We start from the raw sequence: 18,099 nt of genomic DNA, 5'->3' as shown, positions 1-18,099 counted from the left end.
ACTCCCAAACATTTTGTGTAGTTTTTTATTCCTATCTTATTTTTCAGTATCTTTACTGATGATGGGGTTTCAATTTTTTGTTGTGTTCGGAACAACAATATTAATTTTTTTTCTTTAACCAATTTTATGCACCATTTATTAACTCATTTGATTTGATTATTGATGCTGCAAAATGTTTGTCTGATATTAACAAATCCGTGTCATCAGCAAAATATGTTTTATACATAATATAAATAAAAATTTCGTGTCTCATGTGAATGTGTTCGTGTCAAAGTAAACGGGAACAATCGGAAAAAAACGAATTAAAAAAAATTATTGTGGAAAATCTTTGCTATATTAACATCAGAGAAAATATGAAGATACATATATACAACGTATGTCTTCTACGGGACTGAGACATTCTCCTAAATGTCTTCCGAGGAAAATCCTATATGAGACCACGTTTCTTCTTGTACTCTTGTAGATTCAAACTTCGTTTGGGGGCCAAGCCCTTCGTTAATTTTTTCGGGACGAAGTTTACGGGAGTGGCTGAAAAGACAATAACATTAATTAAAAACCAACAATTTGAACAAAAGGAAAGAAAATTGAAAAAATCGATTATGGTAGCAGGATAAAAAAAACATAACATACGTATTATGGGAACATCAAGATCGATTTTGATATCGAAGTCATGAGCTGAAAACAGATCGTCTTGAGACACTTGCGCCGCTTCTTGAGCTGTTTTTTTCGTAGTATCAGGTTTCTGCGGAACTTCTGGTTTCTTGAGTTCGGCAGGAGCTTCCGCCAGGGCTGCATCACGGGCCTCTTTCTCACCTGCTTTGAAATTCATCCGAGGTTTGGTTGATCTTCTGGTGAATGGATCCTCAATCTAGAAATCGAAAAAATCAATAATGATGATGAACGGTGTCTGGTGATCCGCCAAGATGGGAATCATTTGTCAGTTAGGCTTCAATAATCCACGGAGAGTGAAATATAGCATTGATTGATTGTTCAACGGATATTTATTGAAACATCAGTAATGTCAAAAATTTTACAACGTTGGAAGAAAAATTGAAAGACTTTTCATATAAGGTGTCACTCAACTATTATTTTCATTTGAAAGTTTTTGACACGAGGGTTGTTGGAGGAAGGTGGTTGACAAGGAATTGATTTTAAGCTAGGAACGCGTCCTCTTCAAAACTAGAGTTGAGATCTTTGAAGTTTTTGTTCCCAGTCACAATATCGAATGACTTATTTCCTGCATATGTCTAAACTCGGAAAACTCACCTTCTTTCCTTTGTTCGCCCGAACCTCTGCCATAATTGCCTTCTCCGCCTCCTCAACATTCTTCCTCCTATTACGATTATTTATGTACGATATACTAGATATCGTCGACGTTCGTAACTTGTCTAACTCCGTAGCTCTCTCCTCGAGATTCGTTAACTTTCGCCCGAGCTCCCTGGCAGCCTCTTCATCCCCCCTGCTTAGCGCCAACTCCTTCTCCTTCATCAGCTGCGTCTTCTTCATGGCATAGTTGAAAGGGTTCGATTTGAACCGCTGCTTTTCCTGGATGATCCGTTCGACGTCCTGCTCATTGAATTCGTAGCTGATCGCCTCTTTGATGTCGGCCTGCTTCTGCTCGATCTTTGACTTGACGGGCAGGTCGCTATTCGCCGCGGTGCTCGCTTCGATCCACTTGTGGTATTCTTGGTCGGAGAATTCCTGGTTCGATACAAATTCTAGTCGGAATACTCGCTCTTGGGTGCCGTGTCTGACTTTCAAACCCTGGAAGATAAAATATTGATAACTAGAAAGAACTGCATGATCTAAACTGTAGAAATGACGATTATTGAAAAAATGTAACTTGAGACTGCTATCAGCTGGAAAAAACTTGTTACAATGGAACAACTACAGAATTCCTTGAAATGTACTGGTAATGACGGACGGTATTGAAAGAGTTACCTCACTCAATTTTTTTAGTTTTCTCATCTGAGTCAATCACTATTGTGCGAAGAAATAAAAACAAGCTGACTCACCTTATTCGTCTTCGTTTTCCCCAAATTATAAATCTTTGCCGTCTCGCACACCCCTATAACTTCAGCTACTCTGTAGACGGGGGCGTTATTATGCTCTCCTATGCCCACTTTGACGTAACAACCCTTGGCGATGCGGTCGAAGAACGGCATGTGCACGAACCGCTCGAGCTTGTGCCTCGATAGGCGGATGAGGTTCAGGTCCTGCCGGGTCGGCAAGTACGTGAGAGGTTTCGAAGCTGATGACTTGTCCTCATCTTTGTTGTCATTATTGTCGCTCGAGTCGGGCGAAGAGTGTAAAATAGACCCACCACCATCATCTTCACTATCATCAGAGTAGATATCAGACGCCTTCAGTTTCAATTCGGTTTTCTTGGAGAGAATCTGCTCCGCCTCATCTTTTTTCTTTCGTTCTTCTTCTGCTTCCTCCCTTTTAATTTTCTCCTCACGCCTGGCTTTCAGTTCCGCCATAGCGTTGACACGTTTATCCACTCTACCGCGGTTTTCTTCTATGTTTTTTTTACGTTTCTTGCTTCTTTCTTTGAGGTCGATAGCGCTCAAGCCATTTTGGCAATTATTCCCGACATCTTTGTCATTGTCCTTTTCTTTTACTTTGGATGACTCTTTGGTACGTCCTGCTTTATTTGCTGGTCTGAGCTTCCTCTTGATCTCAAACCTGAAATTTTGATTGCAATACAATCCCAACTACTTTTCCGCGATTTTTTCGTCTAATGTACTTTGGGGGAAACTTTTTCTTAAAATATTAAATAGAAGTGTAGTTAGATTGGCTACTGGGAAGTTTATTATGAATCATCAGATCGGCAGTCAACTTATTGGTTGTGATTTTTGTTGGTAAAAATAACAACTGTCACAATTTCCCCGTAGTTTTACTGCCAACTTTTGAAATAATTTGCAGTTTCGAGGTTTTTAGTCTGTCGTCTATTGGAAGAAATAACTCATTCCACTGAAGATGTCAGCAACTTGTGCCGGCGAAACCCAACAGACGACAGCCTGAAAACCCAAAACCACGAACAGTTTCAATTTCCCTATAGTTTCCTGACAAAACTCACCTAGTCTTCATGAGCTCCCTTTGCTCAATACGCTTGAAAATCTCCGTTTCCCTTTCTTTCTCCGTTAAGGAGGCCAGCCTGGCTCTGTCTTCCTCGTCACCCATTAACTGGTCGTCGTAACCGTCGTTGAACTCTTCTTCCGAACTGGAGGAATCGGAGACCTCTCCCTCTTCGGGTTCTGATGCCTTTCCGTCATCCTCCTTGCCGCTTTCTTCTTTTTCTGATTCAGAAGAGACAGAATCCCTTTTCACTTTCTTATTGCTGTTTTCTGATGAATCATCGCTGTCGGAACCTGATTCTGAAGATTCAGAAGAGACTGAATCACTTTCTACATTCTTCTTGCTGTTTTTTGATGAACCATCGCTGTCGGAACCTGATTCTGAAGATTCAGAAGAGATAGAATGCCCTGTTCCATTCTTCTTGCTCTTTTTTGATGAATCATCGCTGTCGGAACTTGATTCGGAAGATTCAGAAGAGACAGAATCACTTTTCAGTTTCTTCTTGCTGTTTTTTGATGAATCATCGCTGTCGGAATCTGATTCTGAAGAATATTTTGCCTTTGGAGAATGTTTTCTTTTATTTTTGTTCTTGGCGAGGTTCAAAAACTCCTAAAATGCAACAAGCAGGATGAATTAGAATACTTCACTGATGCCCTACGCTGCCTTAACAGTTCGAATTTATACAAATATGCAATTTATTTAATTTTTAATATAGGTTTTTTTAACAGGGACGTTATAGATGCAAGATCTGCCGAAAACATCGCCGCTGTGTGTAAGAGTGTGTAGGAGAATCCGAGGCAGTCGATGTCGCGTAGTTCACAAAAACTAGGACTTTCACAGACCACAACTTGACGAATCAAATTCAGCCTGATGTATGCGTTAGTCTTGAAAAATTTGACATTTCGGATGCGCAGAGAAGCCGTGGCGGACATTTAAAACGATGTTATATTCCACACATCATTGCATCAATAGCTCTTCCAAACGAATAAATAATTTCGGTAATATCTCACACACACTTCGTTTTATTTGAATTTGAAGATAGGAAGCCTTAATGAAAAAATATATACATGTATTTCTAAAGTTTATGTACCTATACCTTTGTATATGCAAATATTAATTTTTATTCAAGCTTTGATTCCATAATTTTATTCATAAGTGACGTACTGTTTTTTGTAAATAATCATTGACCTACCATATATACGCTATGTATCACAAATGGTGAATAAATATTATTATATATATATATATATATATATATATATATATATATATATATATATATATATATATATATATATATATATATATATATACATATATATATAGAGTTTTTACTTACCGAATCCAGGTCGCTTTCAGAGTCACTCTTCATTGAAGTCATATTTTTTTGTTCAACCATGATGAACCAAGGTACACCAAGAAAATCACTGCTGGATTTTACTTTTTATCTAACACTTTCGATGCCAAATAGGACACACCGAATCAAAACACTGGGCGAGATAGATAACAGACAACCGATACAACTGAGAACATTCATTTAAGAATGACAGAACTGCCTTTTGTTCCTTGGTTAAATCGTCTTATCCTAATTACCTGAGGCCCACTTTGAGCACCATAGTACCAACTGTTCGTTAGCCAACAGACCGTAGGTTAACGAAAGGTAACTTTACAGACAGTTTAGTAAATTGGCTCACTGCACAGAGTTGCCAATCAGCACAGAAATCATCGTTCCATGACTAGTAGTAGTGTTTGAAAGTAGTAAATATCTGATTAATCTTGTAGTCTTGCCACAATAGAAAACTCATAAAGACTATACTGTGGTTTCGCACCAGTTGCGTCTAACCTCGAACAGTGGGGGCGCTGACTTTTGGGAAGTTTTTCAAAATCAAGGTCAGGTCGAGAATAATTTACGAACTATTTTCAAATTGGAATGGTCGATTAGAGAAGAATTCATGTGTCTTCTCTGTGTGATGGAATGGATTTTGAGAGATTTCTTAGAGGCATGGAAAAATGAAAATAGCAAGGATTAAACAAAGATCTCGGAAAATATATTTGCATTTTATCGAAAATTCATCCTTCACCATAAAAAAGTATAGAAAAATTAAAATATTTTTTTGGAGTTGATGTAATGAACCAACTTAAAAGACCACTCCACAAAGAAGTGAAGAAGTTGTTGACTTTCCAAACATTTATTAAAAGCTGAAGGGACGACAATGTGCATGCGCTCATAGCCTAATTAAAGGTTATGTATACTCCGGATTGGCGAAGGAAATATACCAATAGTCCAGGAACTTTGCAAAAAAAAATTGTCAATATGTCAAATCGGTAAAAAGTTTAGGTGTGGTATTTGGGAAATGAGTAAACGTATTAGCGATAAATGTATAAACCACAAAAGCATTCTCTATTAGTTTAACGCTACTGAATTTGTATTTACTCACAATGGACAGCCAAGGCAGAAAAGTGATTGTCTGCGATAATGGCACTGGTGTAAGTAGTTCGTTTACTGGAATAAGAAATATTTAAATCTTCAGCCGCTGTTTTTCAGTTCGTCAAATGCGGATACGCCGGCAGTAACTTCCCTGCTTACATATTTCCCTCAATGGTCGGGAGGCCCATCATAAGAGCTGTGAATAAAATAGGGGATATCGAAGTTAAGGTAGGAAATGTTTTGTATGATCGAATTCTTGAATTATAGTCCTCCGTTTCATTGATGTCCCGTTTTGTCTTTCTAGGGTTTACATGTAGATGTAAGTTACACGTCCACGAATGATTTGTTTTTGCTAATCACTAACTTTTGGCAATGCCGATTGTATGTGGTGGTTTTGTGTGAATTAATCTTAATTTTTTCATGCTTCAGGGAGTAGCAAGCACTCTTCCTGTAAGTAATAGGAGGAAAACGCTTCAATAAACGCATGATTTTTCATGAAGACGTTGGCTGACGAAAAATCTCCAGTCAAAAGTAGAACCAGTGAAACATGCCACACTAAACAGGGGCAAAGTTGTGGAAGTTTACGATGTCCCTAGAAGCTGAATATACATGTACTTTCTGTGGAGTTACTGTACTAATATTGCAGAGAATCTTAATTTTTCCAACTTTCAGATCACATAACCTCAATGCCCAGCATACATTAACTGAAACTACTCAGCTGCTTGAGGAAATACCTGTACCATACCTATCAGTATGGTACATTCAAAAATAATAATCACTTATAGTTATTTAACAGGGATTATCTTATACTTGTGTCATTATAGTACCTCAACGTGAATTGCAAATGTTGCAGAATGTCGAGAGCTTTTGTGATAATAGTTATACATTTCCCATTCTGTAACTTCTGTGGGACACTTCACCTTCACATATTGAACCCTACAGTGTTGCATCTTTCACGAACTGTTTTCCAAGTATTCTCAGTGTTCCCGAACAAGTATTTGCGATAAACAATTCCAGTTTTGAAATTTCCTAAATGTTTTCACGTGCAGGACTTGATGGTAGGCGATGAAGCCTCTGCCCTTAGATCGCTGTTGGAAGTCAACTATCCCATGGAGAATGGTGTCGTCCGAAACTGGGAAGATATGTGCCACGTTTGGGATTATACGTTTGGGCCAAAAAAAATGAATTTAGACCCTAAGGAGGCCAAGGTGAGCATATCTTGAACCCAGTGACATTCACTTACTGCACTTACTTCAAGAATTATGAAATGTTTCATGTATTTAACAGTAGATTAATAGATAATAGATTTTAGTTATATTAATACTTCACAAATAAGGAGTATAGTCCTTAGGAGGACCATACTCCTTGTTTGTGAAGTACTTTGAATACTATTAAAATCTAAGGAGTATTTCAAGAGATTGATAGTTGGTATTACAAAATTAGGTACAACTACTTATTACATTATGTAATTTTTGTTTTTCAAGAAAATCTAATACATCATATTGAAACTATCAGAAAGTACATCAAAGTACTTAAGTACAAATCACTTGTGTTGTGCCATTTGAAAAGTACTATCAACCCTTCCACATCCTTTGAATCAGGTATTTTATAGGTCAAGGAAGAATATTATAAAGAAATTGAGAATTATGACGCTAATATTTATAGTACATTGTAAAAAATACTTCAACAGTTTGATAGTATTTCTATTTGAGATGTACTTCAAAGTTATTGAAGTATTTTTTGAAGTGTCAACTAGTACCTCACGTTTTGAGAACCTCTAATTCTTTCTCCAGATTCTTCTAACTGAACCACCCATGAACCCAACTAAGAACCGTGAGAAAATGATTGAGGTTATGTTCGAGAAGTATGGTTTTGCTGGCGCTTATGTTGCAATTCAGGCTGTCTTAACACTTTACGCACAGGTAATTATCTACTACAATCATAATTAACCAGAAAGTTCGCCAGAATGTTGTTTGGGAACAATTCGTTGAAGTTCCTTTTGTTTAGAAAATATTTATAGTTATTGTAACAGAGGATACCTCAAGGAACCGTTTTGGGAGCATTTCTTCAATCGGTCGATGTTAAAGATACACCAAAACTTTCAGTTTCTTTATATCAAAATGTAGTTATTTCTAGGGACTTTTATCGGGTGTGGTGGTAGATTCAGGAGACGGTGTTACCCATATTTGCCCCGTTTACGAAGAGTATGCTTTGCCACATCTCACCAGAAGGTTGGACATAGCTGGCCGGGATATAACCAGGTATCTCATCAAGTTGCTGCTGCTCAGGGGTTATGCCTTCAACCATTCAGCAGATTTTGAAACTGTAAGCATGTGAAAGTGATTAATTTCAAGGCATTTTGACTTTAAAATAGTGTTAAATGACAACACGGTTATCTTCATCGAGTTTTATATATCGTAGGTGAGGATGATGAAAGAAAAGCTGTGTTATATCGGGTATGATATCGAAACTGAGCAGCGTCTGGCACTTGAAACGACCATTCTGGTCGAACCGTACACCTTACCTGACGGGAGGGTCATAAAAGTAGGAGGTGAGCGATTTGAAGCACCCGAAGCTCTTTTCCAACCGCATCTGATCAACGTTGAAGGTCAAGGGATCGCCGAATTGGTGTTCAATACGATTCAGGTATATATTTTTATTCCTTTTGATGTTTTCCAGTGTAAAATACACACATCGGAAAAGTCTAGGGATATTTTTATAACATACTAAATATCATAAAAATAAATGCATGAGGTCGTTTAATTTCGATTAAATTGGTACACTCGACCACCCTGTAGATTTCTATGGGTTGAACAAAGCCTGCAAAAACGGTAACTAATCTTTTATCAAGTTTTTTACAAACTGTAGGTTTTCGGCTAAAATGAATAATCTGAAAGTGTCGAGTTCGTACATTCTATGCAGTTCTTGCTCAGCAATTAAACTGGAAATATTGTGTTTTAACATGGAACGCCATCACTTACCATTGGCTGAGATGAATAGAGCTGTAGGGCTTCTTCAAGGTGGCATGCGACAAAATGATGTAGCTCTTCGTTTGGGGGTCTCCCAAAGTGTTATCAGTCGATTGTGGCGGCGTTTCCGTGAAACTGGCATCCCAGCCGAACAACATCCAGGGCGAGGACGCCCTACAACTGCAGTTCAAGACCGATTTTTGGTCTTAACCGCAAGAAGAAAACCGACAATCACAGCACCTGAGTTGGTTAACGTGTTGCAGCAGACGCACCAGGTAACCATTGGTCGTGATACTGTCAGAAATCGACTGCATGAAGCAGATCTCCACAACAGAAGGCCACTTAGATGTCCACCTTTGTCAAGAGGCAATTGCGGTAGAAGATTAGAGTGGTGTCAGGAATATCAAAACTAGGATGCAAATGATTGGGCCACAGTTTTGTTTACAGACGAATCCAGATTTGGATTTCATCCAGATTCTCGTCGAGTAAGACTGTGGAGACGACCTGGAAATAATGAACGTTTGAGACATGTCCAGGAAGTCCACACATACAGAGGTGGTACAGTAATGCTATGGGGCGGAATCATGATCGGCGGCAGAACCGATCTCGTTTTTCCAAATCGCTCCCTCACAGCTCGACAGTACCTCGACACCATTCTTCTACCTATCGTCCATCCGTTTGCTGGTGCTATTGGTGAAAACTTCCACCTAATGCACGATAATGCTCGTCCACATGTCGCGCGTCTAGTGACTGACTGGCTCACCAATGAAGGAGTTGATGTATTGCCATGGCCAGCACAATCACCGGACCTGAATCCCATCGAGCATGTGTGGGACATGCTTCAACGAAGAATTACTCCACATATGGGGAACATTCACACAACGTTTCAATTGAGAGAGCTTTTAATCGCTGAATGGGCAAATGTACCTCAACAAGACATTGACAATCTCATTTTGTCGATGCACGATAGATGTAGGGCCGTAATAAACAGCGTGGAGGCCATACTTTGTACTGATTCCAATTTTTTTTTGTATTATGATTTTTTTTCGGGGTGCCAAAGAAGAGCCATATTTTTTTTAGTTTTGCTTATATGCGCACTCAGTATTTTTGACCATTTAATAAATTTTGTTGTAAGTTACATTCGTTTAATAATCACCTGTCAACTTTTTTTCCCTAAAGCGATCTTAAAAAAAAATTATTCCCATTTTTAAAAATATCCCTAGACTTTTCCGATGTGTGTAGTTCAGGCAAATACAGCTGACAGTTTGTTTCATTTATTAGATGGGGTAAACGTTCGTAGGCTAACACACAGATGGCGCTTAGTATCAAATCTTTTTTGTCTGCAGGCCGCTGACATTGACATGCGTCCGGAACTCTACAAGCACATTGTCCTATCTGGGGGCTCCACCATGTACCCCGGTCTCCCTTCGAGGCTGGAGCGCGAAATCAAACAACTCTACATAGAGAGGGTGCTCAAAAACGACGTGGAGAAGCTCAACAAATTCAAAATCAGGATAGAGGATCCGCCCAGACGTAAAGACATGGTGTTCATCGGGGGCGCAGTCCTAGCGGAAGTCATGAAGGACAGGGACGCTTTCTGGCTGTCGAAGCAGGAGTACGAAGAAGGCGGAGTGAGGGCACTGCAAAAGCTGGGGGCACGGGCGGTTTAGAAGATCGATATTTGTATCGTTTTATTGTATGATTTTATGCAATTTTAGGTAAGATTTCGTTTCTCGGGTTGGCTTTGATTTTTGAAAAGTTTGTCTTTAGACATGAGTACTTTTGTCTGCCGAAGTCAAAACTTGAGAGGGAAATAAGGCTTCAAAGAAATCCAAAAATCAATCATTTCAGAAACTCACTTTTGGTGAAATGAAATGAAAACTCATAAAAAGACACCTTCTTTTCACAATCACATGATGCGGATTCTGATCCATTTAAAATGTTTTTCACAAAATAAAAAATTCCTATTTCAACTAGTTCAGTCAGTAGTTGGAAAAATATTAGATTCTCAATGAATTGGCAACCAGTGATATCCTTTTAGTTCTAGATACACTAATCGAATTAAGCTCAGTACAGGTTAGGATGGTTAGATTATAGGTTAGGTCACTCTTCTTTATCTGAAGTCTGTTGTACCGTGTGTAGTGTGTACATGAAAGGAGGTTGCTGCCTACAGACGTTAGTTATGATATTGTGTTGTGCACTCTATTAGCAAGTAGCAAAAACGATGACATTTATGCATTCCCAATTAATAAATCACTATAAAATAGTACGCAATGCCGACTATTGTACATCTTTCATTGTGTATTTTCAACACAGCATCACCCTGTGCTAAACAGCGATCATTTGCGCACTAGTAAAAAAAATGGTTCAATGGGAGTAAGAAAGTTGGCCAACTTTTATTCCTCACTTGTTACTACATGATTGTTGAGTTTTCTGCGTAAACATGTGCATTGGAAAGTGAGGAGTTCAACTCATAGTTATTGATGATTGTCACTTCCTAATTTTTACTTGCTATTTGTTAATCGAGTGTGCATAAATTCATCTTCAAATCTAGCTTCATTAACACTAGTACATATTGTTAAATTTGCAAAAGATGTAACATGATGTCATCTGTCATGTCATGTGCGATGTTTGCATGAAAGGCGTTTGCTGTCTACAGACGCTAGCCATGACTTCCTTTCATACTACAAATATGGTGTAAAAGACACATTTAAAATGGCAAAAGGAAGGAGGCATTCTTTGTCTTTCTGACAGCTACATAAATTTGATGAAATTGAAAAGTGTCTTTCATATTCATAAAATTATGTTTATTATAAAAAAATGTGGAATGACAAATAAATGAGGTCAGCATCTTGATTTCTTGAGAAGAAGATTCATTTTACTAGTATTTGATTACTGGGTTTAGCGCCAAGTTTTGACTTCACATCCGTGATTTACTGACAAAAATATGCAAATATTTTTTTTTCAAAAATCAGCCCGAGCCAAAAAAGGAAATTTTATCCAATTTTATCCATTGGTACTTCGACAAATTGAAACGGGAATGTTTTTGTGGAAGTGGATCTACGAAAACTTGGGGGTTCCATGTTCCTTTTGTATTTTATGAAAAGTGCAAAGACTAATATTTACTACTTATTTACAAACGTTCAGCAGTTATTGAGCATTTTATTATCATAATTATTGTAAGGTTAGCGTTATGTGATTTAACCTAATTTTTGTAATATATGGAAAACGATGTTGTCGCCCATAACATTCGAAAATATTATGATTGAGCATTCCGACTGTTCTGTTCTGTCTCCATTAATAAATCGTTAAAAGATCATAAGTCTTTCATTTGTTGAATAAATATGGTTTTCTGGAAAGCTCCGAAAGAAAACACTTTATAATGAGATACCTTTACTACGGACCAAAACTTGAAGAACGTGTTGAAAAATGTATAATAAATTGTGTGTATAATAGAGCAAAGACGATTTGCAATACAGCTGAAAATTTTAATAAAGAAGTGTCATTGAAAAACAATCTGTTTTGAAGCATTCTCAACGATAAGATATGAATGATGGCAAAATTTGCAACAGACTGATATCAGAGAAAACCTTGTACCATTGTGTATAGACTAGTCTATATACAAAGCTTGTACCACAGAATAGTAAATTGCTTAGTATTCTGTGCTTGCACTACATCGAATGTTTCAGCAGTCAATCAACGACATTGACATATTTGACATCTGTCAAAGAAGTTTGAAAATAAAGTGAATCGAAAAGAAAAACTACAAGTTAAGGTGAATTTATGCACACTCGATTAGCAAGTAACAAAACGAGGACATTCATGCATGCCCAATGAACCTTTTTCCTGAAGTACGAAAAATCAATCACTAGCAGCGCTAGTAGTTCAGTAGGGACAAATACTGCCTAATCCTCATATAAACATATAGTAAAGTACAATTTAAAAAGAATGTTTTTAACAGAAGAAGATGTTCTTGGAGCAAAACTAAAATTTGCAACGGTAAAGGATAACAATGTTGTAACATTAAAACGTTGGCTTGCATGCCGTAATTTAAAAGTAACTGAAAAAAAGTGGATTATTAGACAGGTTAGTATACAGACTCTAGTAAAAGAGTAGCGGTAGTTTCAAACTGTAATAAAAGAAATTTAAAATAATTATGAATTTCATATTTATTTCCGAGTGAAATATCAATCAAATATAGATGGTAATGAAATAAATTTAATTAAATATAATAAATGAATATAATTTAATAAACGATTGAGGTTATATCTCATTCTAATCGATAATTTACTATGAAAAATTTACTATTCATTTCATGTTTAGAGCATACATATAAATATTTATTTATTTTTTGCACTGTTAAATCCACTCTCCTTGAAGCATGTATCCATTTCTTACATCTAACCTCATTATTATGAGGTTTTATAAATGGTATAAAAAACACGTTTTCTTCCGGATATCAATTATCCGACGTACAATTTGCAAAACAGCAATGCTTTGTTGGCATTATACTAGCACAAAATAATTTTTTATATCGGATTTATATTTTTAAATAATGAATTTATATTACGTAAATAACACTGTTTTACATGTGAATAGTTTATGTTTGTCCCTACTGCTAGTGCTGCCTCTCGTGACACGTTCGCTGTACTATTCTCAGGAAAAAGGTCATAATTAAATAGCTTGCAAACGCTTGAGCTATTATCGGAAAAAGAAACCTGTATTATTGACTATTCATATCTATATAGAAACAAATTATTTATTTAAGAAACGGTAAAACTAAATAAATAATAGCATACAAATGTTTTGAAATTTGAAAATCATTAGGTTAGGTTATATCTCATTTCAACTGTCTGTGTTCTAAAATGGGCCAATCAGCGATCATTTGCGAAGTAAACTATATTCCAATCCAAGGTTCAGTAAGTGTACAAAAAAAGCACTCAGGGCTGCAATGAATACAAAATATTTTTGCAATGTAGTTTCAATGTAATCAACTTGGACTTTCTGAAGAATGTTTATGAAAGTTGTGTTAAAAAGTGATAATTCAGTCTTCGACAATAAACTCAAAAATCGCATTTCTAATCTTTGAAGTGAATGAAATAAAAATATTATATTGAGTAAACACTACTTTATTTACTGTTGCCATTCTAGTTGTCCGCAAATTTGAACGTAGTATTGTGCTCATTAAATATTGCTAAAATTTTCACTGTAAGTAATATTTCTTCGAATTGAATACTTTTAGAAAGCAACCAGTCTTGAATATAAGATTCCCTTGATGCTGAGTTGGACTTGCTTCCAGTTTTCTACGGGGCATTATCTAATACCTACAACAATACAGTTATTATTGACTTATCATTAATATTTTCGAAGCACTTTTCGAAAGTTTTTGCATCCTTTATCTCATGGTTATCTTCATTTTTCTCCATTTTCACTGTGGTCAAAGATGGTGCAGATACAGATAATCCAACTCATCTTTGATTTGCGTAGGCGTATTGTCCTTCAAAAACAAATGTTTAATGATAGCTTGATACTCCATTTTGCCCTTTTTCATAAAAACACTCACATCAATTAACTCAAACGACGTTACATATCAACTGTACGTCCAAAATGACCGAAACTTTGGTGAGTAACCGTCAACACATAAACAACGCAATTCACTAGCTCTTATTTACGGTGCTGCCATCTTCATGCTGAGGTCGAAAACTTCTCAAACCACCCTCGTAGATCAACGCAACATCAAACCCCTGCTGCACCATTTTCGCTGGGCTACCCTGTACATTCGCGGCTTCTCCTCCATCTCGACACCACCACGCGCTCTCGTCAAAACCCCGAAAACCCACCTGCCCGCCAATTAACATGCAAAATCGGGCGAGGGAGTAAGAATCGCCTATGCCGTGGAACCCCGCGGGATCGCTGCGCACGCGCCTGCCGCGGAATGAGGAAGTGATGTCCGCCGGCTTCGCGACGTGCTGCAAGAATCGCGGCGGCCGCGACCACAGTCTCGCGGAATAAACAGCTGAATGCCGGTCTCCGAGCAAGCTGCAGCGATACCGCGACGCGAGTGTTTTCCGTGATTGTGTGGCGAAAATTGGATCGCAGTGTGCGAAGGTATGCGTTGTCTAGCGACAGGTTGGCTGTGGTTTTGCCACGGCAAACTAAGATGAGGGTAGGAAGGGTGGTACGTTTAGTTTAGGGGTGATTCGGGGAGATTTCGGCTGCTCGAGGGGTGAATCCGCTGTTGTCACGACAACTCACCGGTGTAGGGTTGTATTCGGGGTTGTTTCGGCTGTTCCATGCCAAAACAGTGTAAATATCGGAAATAAAATATGGGTTAAATGCGTATTTGTGCATGTCGTTCATTCAATAGTTACGGAGGGTAAATATTCGTTTTGAGGGCACCCGGCGATTTTGAAAAAACTTTTGAGTGTACTTAGGTATTTTGATGCGTAGATTACATATCCGAAAGAAAAATTCGGCGCTCTCCCTTATTTACAAAGTTACGGCTCTCAAAGTTCAGAAAAGGGCAACTTTTCAGCCTTCTTGTTCACAAAATAAACTATTTCATTTATTCATTAGGTCACCTCTACACCTTATTCCTCATTTCTTGACACTTTTCACTTCAACAATCAACATTTTTCCAATAAAAATATTAAAAAATGTACGGAGCTGCTTTTTGGTTATATACCTCTGTATTTTACGTTTTTAAGGTTAATAGCATAGTTGGTACGACTGATGCAAGCTTTCGTTTTAAAATTGAGTTTTTTTATAAGAAAAATGTTGATTGTTGAATCGAAAAGTGTCAATTAAGGAGGAATAAGGTGTAAAGGTGACCAAGTGAATAAATGTATGTGTTTTTGAATATTTTATCTTGTGAAAAAGAAGGCTGAAAAGTTGCCCTTTTCTGAACTTTGTAAATAACGGAGAGCGCCGCTTTTTTCTTTCGGATTCGTAATCAAGGCACCAAAATACGTTACGTACGTTACATACGTAAGTATTCTTTCAAAGTCGCCGGGTGCCCTCAAAACTAATATTTACCTTACGGAGACATAACAATCTATTTTTTTCTCCTTGCATGATCGACATATTATCAATTTTCACATAATATGTTTTGTTGTGGAACAGTCGGTTTCTTGGGCTATATTTTGTCAAATTAGGATACAATTTCACTTCACACATGTTGTATTCTCTTTTTGATCTGATGAAATGATTTTTTGTGAGCATTTCTTCTTCTTCGACATATTTGGGTTTGATACCCCAATTATTACCCAGATCCACAAGTATTTTTTTACGAGATTTAGATCCAACTTTTTATGTACTTGAGGCAAAATTCAAGTGAGCAAGTTGAGAGGTTTTTCATCGCTTCAAGATGTTTACACCTAAATGAGTTCGAAAAAAAGTCGAACGACATCTCATATATATTGTGACATTTTGTATCCTATCTTCAAATGACTCAGAATGAAAATATATTGAAGTATGTAACGTTCAAACACGTAATCACGGATTTCCATCGGATAATTCCATTACATTTCAAAACGAGAATATAAAAAAAGCCTCGAAAAAAAGCAATAGACCAATTACTTTTTTTACCGTCAATTTTCATTGTCACTCATACTTTCCTACTAAGTTGTCGGTAATATTGTTTGACCTTGAACCGTCTCATATTTTAAATCAGCGTTTTTATGAATTTGCGAATGGCAATGAAAAGCGGGGTACATTCAACATATTAATAATGGAAGTGAAAGTTTCAATATTTTATTCGCAGAACCAAATGAAACAAACTAATTGCGGAAACATAATACCTATAAGTGGACTGTAGACTTAACTGTTAATCAGTGCATAGGCCAGTTTAGCTTTACGTTTATTCATCGTCATTTTTTGATATTAAAATCAAACTCTTTGAAATATCAACACAAAATTTAACTCATTGCAATTTTTTATTTCAAGTAGAATATCCTATGTATATTTATTTGAAGGTTTGTTGACAATGTTTCATGGTAATTTTCATTAGTTCGGACTTCCATTGTCTAATATGATTCTAATATGATTCGAAATCAATGAATGAACAAATGAAATTAGAATTAATAGCTAAAATATCAATTATTTCATACAATAGAAGTCCTTGGAGTCCTTCCATTTCGAGACATTTTTGAACTTGGTTTTTCAAATTATTCATTGCCCTCAACACACTTATTTGCTGCATTGTTGCGAAATCATTCAAAATCCTCAATCTTGAGTCTTGCACATTTTCTATCTCTCTGCCAGCGTAAATACTATTTTTCAATGTCCCCCATAGAAAATAGTCCAAAATAGTAAGATCTGGTGATCTTGCAGGCCATTATATTGGCCCAGTATTTGTCTCGAAATGGAAGGACTCCAATTCGAACATTTATTGCGCCATTAAACTTTTTGTGTATATAAATTACTTCATTTCAATTTCCATTACAATTATAGTGTTCGTTTCGGATGTTATTATTGTTATCATTTCCTTTCCTGCTTATTAAAACACATATAATATATTTTTGATGTAGATATGTTTCAGATAATCACAAAAGGTTTTCCTATTCAAAGTTCATTGTAGAAAACGCTCAGAGCAATAAAAAAAATGAATAGGTATCTAAAAATGAAAAAAAAAAACTCTACGGTACATAGGGAGACGTGAAAGTTGCTATTGTGTTTTTATTCAACTCAGTCAACCAATTTCCAGGTCCGTAATTCAAAAGGGAATAATTCACACAATTATAATCAAATATTGCCCAAACATCCCGAAATATAAAATTTAATTCAATTTCTCAGTATGAAGTGAACACCGACGATACAAAAAATACAACAAAAAACACAGGTCCGTATTTAAAAATTCAAAGATGGGGGTGGCCCAAGTCAGATAACACCCTGTATAAAAAATTCATGGACATATTCTGATAGCCCACATCAAGTGCCAATAGCAAAATGTAGACAGATTTTCAATATGTCTGTGAATAAAGAAGTTATAGGCAAAAGAATAATTTGGGATTTTTTGGTGATTCCTGTATATCTCCAGAACCAAAAGAGCTATATTCGATTTTTTTACATCATTGAATAGGTCTCTAAAATACGCAACTTTGCCACAATTTAAGCGACACTCTATCTCTTATCGTTTACGAGATTCCCATGTACAGAAACGAATTTGAATAGCCCTGTACATAGATGTAAATCTGTGCTCAATCTCTTTCTCTATTTATCTTTACTAGCTTGTAGTACAACTGACTTACCTTATATACCCAAGTGTATAAAAAATGGTGAATAAACATTATTATTATTATAGCTATTTGCTCAATGTTTACGTTATCATAGTTTTCATTTGATGTGTAATAATAATATTTCTCACTTATACTCAGTGGAAAATGCAGTCAGTTTGTACTCATTATCGTTCTATTCTGGTAGCATACGAAATAAAACCAGCTGAAAAATGATAACCTAAAACCTGAAGTAATGACTAACACCGAAATATCTAATCACATTTTTATTTTCGATGCTTATTACCCCATTTCGAAAGTACTGATATGTACGAGTTGCAGAACGTGCTCGATAAAACTCATGCAAGTTATCATCGACCGTAAGTGAAAGTGGTTATTCACGAGTATA

At 36.7% G+C, this 18,099-nt stretch overlaps 3 protein-coding genes and 1 long non-coding RNA gene across 6 annotated transcripts in view; 2 read left to right on the top strand and 2 right to left on the bottom strand.

Moving 5' to 3' along the window:
- Positions 1–255: 255 nt before the first annotated feature.
- On the bottom strand, positions 256–5,259 carry LOC111511207 (RNA polymerase-associated protein Rtf1). The gene is made up of 6 exons (XM_074176776.1): positions 4,421–5,259; positions 3,083–3,690; positions 2,016–2,688; positions 1,267–1,764; positions 631–868; positions 256–528 (listed from the first exon to the last, which is right to left on the bottom strand). Exons 1-6 carry the CDS (start codon positions 4,478–4,480, stop codon positions 428–430), a joined length of 2,178 nt encoding a protein of 725 aa, XP_074032877.1. The 5' UTR covers positions 4,481–5,259; the 3' UTR covers positions 256–427.
- Positions 5,260–5,403: 144 nt separating this feature from the next.
- On the top strand, positions 5,404–11,800 carry Arp2 (Actin-related protein 2). Of its 3 annotated transcripts, XM_074176784.1 has the most exons (9): positions 5,404–5,568; positions 5,627–5,737; positions 5,814–5,828; positions 6,559–6,717; positions 7,303–7,431; positions 7,646–7,834; positions 7,931–8,155; positions 9,825–10,196; positions 11,454–11,800. In XM_074176784.1, the coding sequence occupies exons 1-8, from the start codon at positions 5,521–5,523 to the stop codon at positions 10,146–10,148; spliced, it is 1,200 nt and encodes a 399-aa protein (XP_074032885.1). In that variant the 5' UTR covers positions 5,404–5,520; the 3' UTR covers positions 10,149–10,196; positions 11,454–11,800. The 3 variants fall into 3 exon arrangements, with proteins under 3 accessions (XP_074032885.1, XP_074032884.1, XP_023022993.1); XM_074176783.1 differs by having other exon boundaries at positions 5,405–5,568; positions 9,825–11,800; XM_023167225.2 differs by lacking the exon at positions 5,814–5,828 and having other exon boundaries at positions 5,407–5,568; positions 9,825–11,800.
- Positions 11,801–13,653: 1,853 nt separating this feature from the next.
- On the bottom strand, positions 13,654–14,267 carry LOC111511205 (uncharacterized). The gene is made up of 2 exons (XR_002722876.2): positions 14,042–14,267; positions 13,654–13,975 (listed from the first exon to the last, which is right to left on the bottom strand). It is a non-coding gene; the product is annotated as an uncharacterized lncRNA (long non-coding RNA).
- Positions 14,268–14,444: 177 nt separating this feature from the next.
- The window catches only part of LOC111513274 (uncharacterized), a 206,061-nt gene continuing 202,406 nt past the window's right edge, over positions 14,445–18,099 (top strand). Inside the window, exon 1 of the mRNA XM_074176782.1 lies at positions 14,445–14,586. The gene's annotated coding sequence lies outside the window, so the exon portion shown is untranslated. The remainder of the gene's footprint in view (positions 14,587–18,099) is intronic.

Source organism: Leptinotarsa decemlineata, unplaced genomic scaffold (genome assembly GCF_025532065.1).
Source record: "Leptinotarsa decemlineata unplaced genomic scaffold, Ldec_3_MD MMD2_tig00002082_RagTag_RagTag, whole genome shotgun sequence".
In the NCBI taxonomy this organism is placed as follows: Eukaryota; Metazoa; Arthropoda; class Insecta; order Coleoptera; family Chrysomelidae; genus Leptinotarsa; species Leptinotarsa decemlineata.
This window is presented reverse-complemented; position numbering and strand designations above follow the sequence as displayed.

Excerpts from the sequence above, each read along its gene's own strand:
- LOC111511207 (XM_074176776.1), bottom strand. The coding sequence starts at position 4,480 with ATGGTTGAACAAAAAAATATGACTTCAATGAAGAGTGACTCTGAAAGC. Across the intron at positions 3,691-4,420 it reads CTGAAAGCGACCTGGATTCG|GAGTTTTTGAACCTCGCCAA; the intron begins GTAAGTAAAAAC and ends GTTGCATTTTAG. Across the intron at positions 869-1,266 it reads GGGCGAACAAAGGAAAGAAG|ATTGAGGATCCATTCACCAG; the intron begins GTGAGTTTTCCG and ends TTCGATTTCTAG.
- Arp2 (XM_074176784.1), top strand. The coding sequence starts at position 5,521 with ATGGACAGCCAAGGCAGAAAAGTGATTGTCTGCGATAATGGCACTGGT. Across the intron at positions 5,569-5,626 it reads TCTGCGATAATGGCACTGGT|TTCGTCAAATGCGGATACGC; the intron begins GTAAGTAGTTCG and ends GCTGTTTTTCAG. Across the intron at positions 8,156-9,824 it reads TGGTGTTCAATACGATTCAG|GCCGCTGACATTGACATGCG; the intron begins GTATATATTTTT and ends TTTTGTCTGCAG.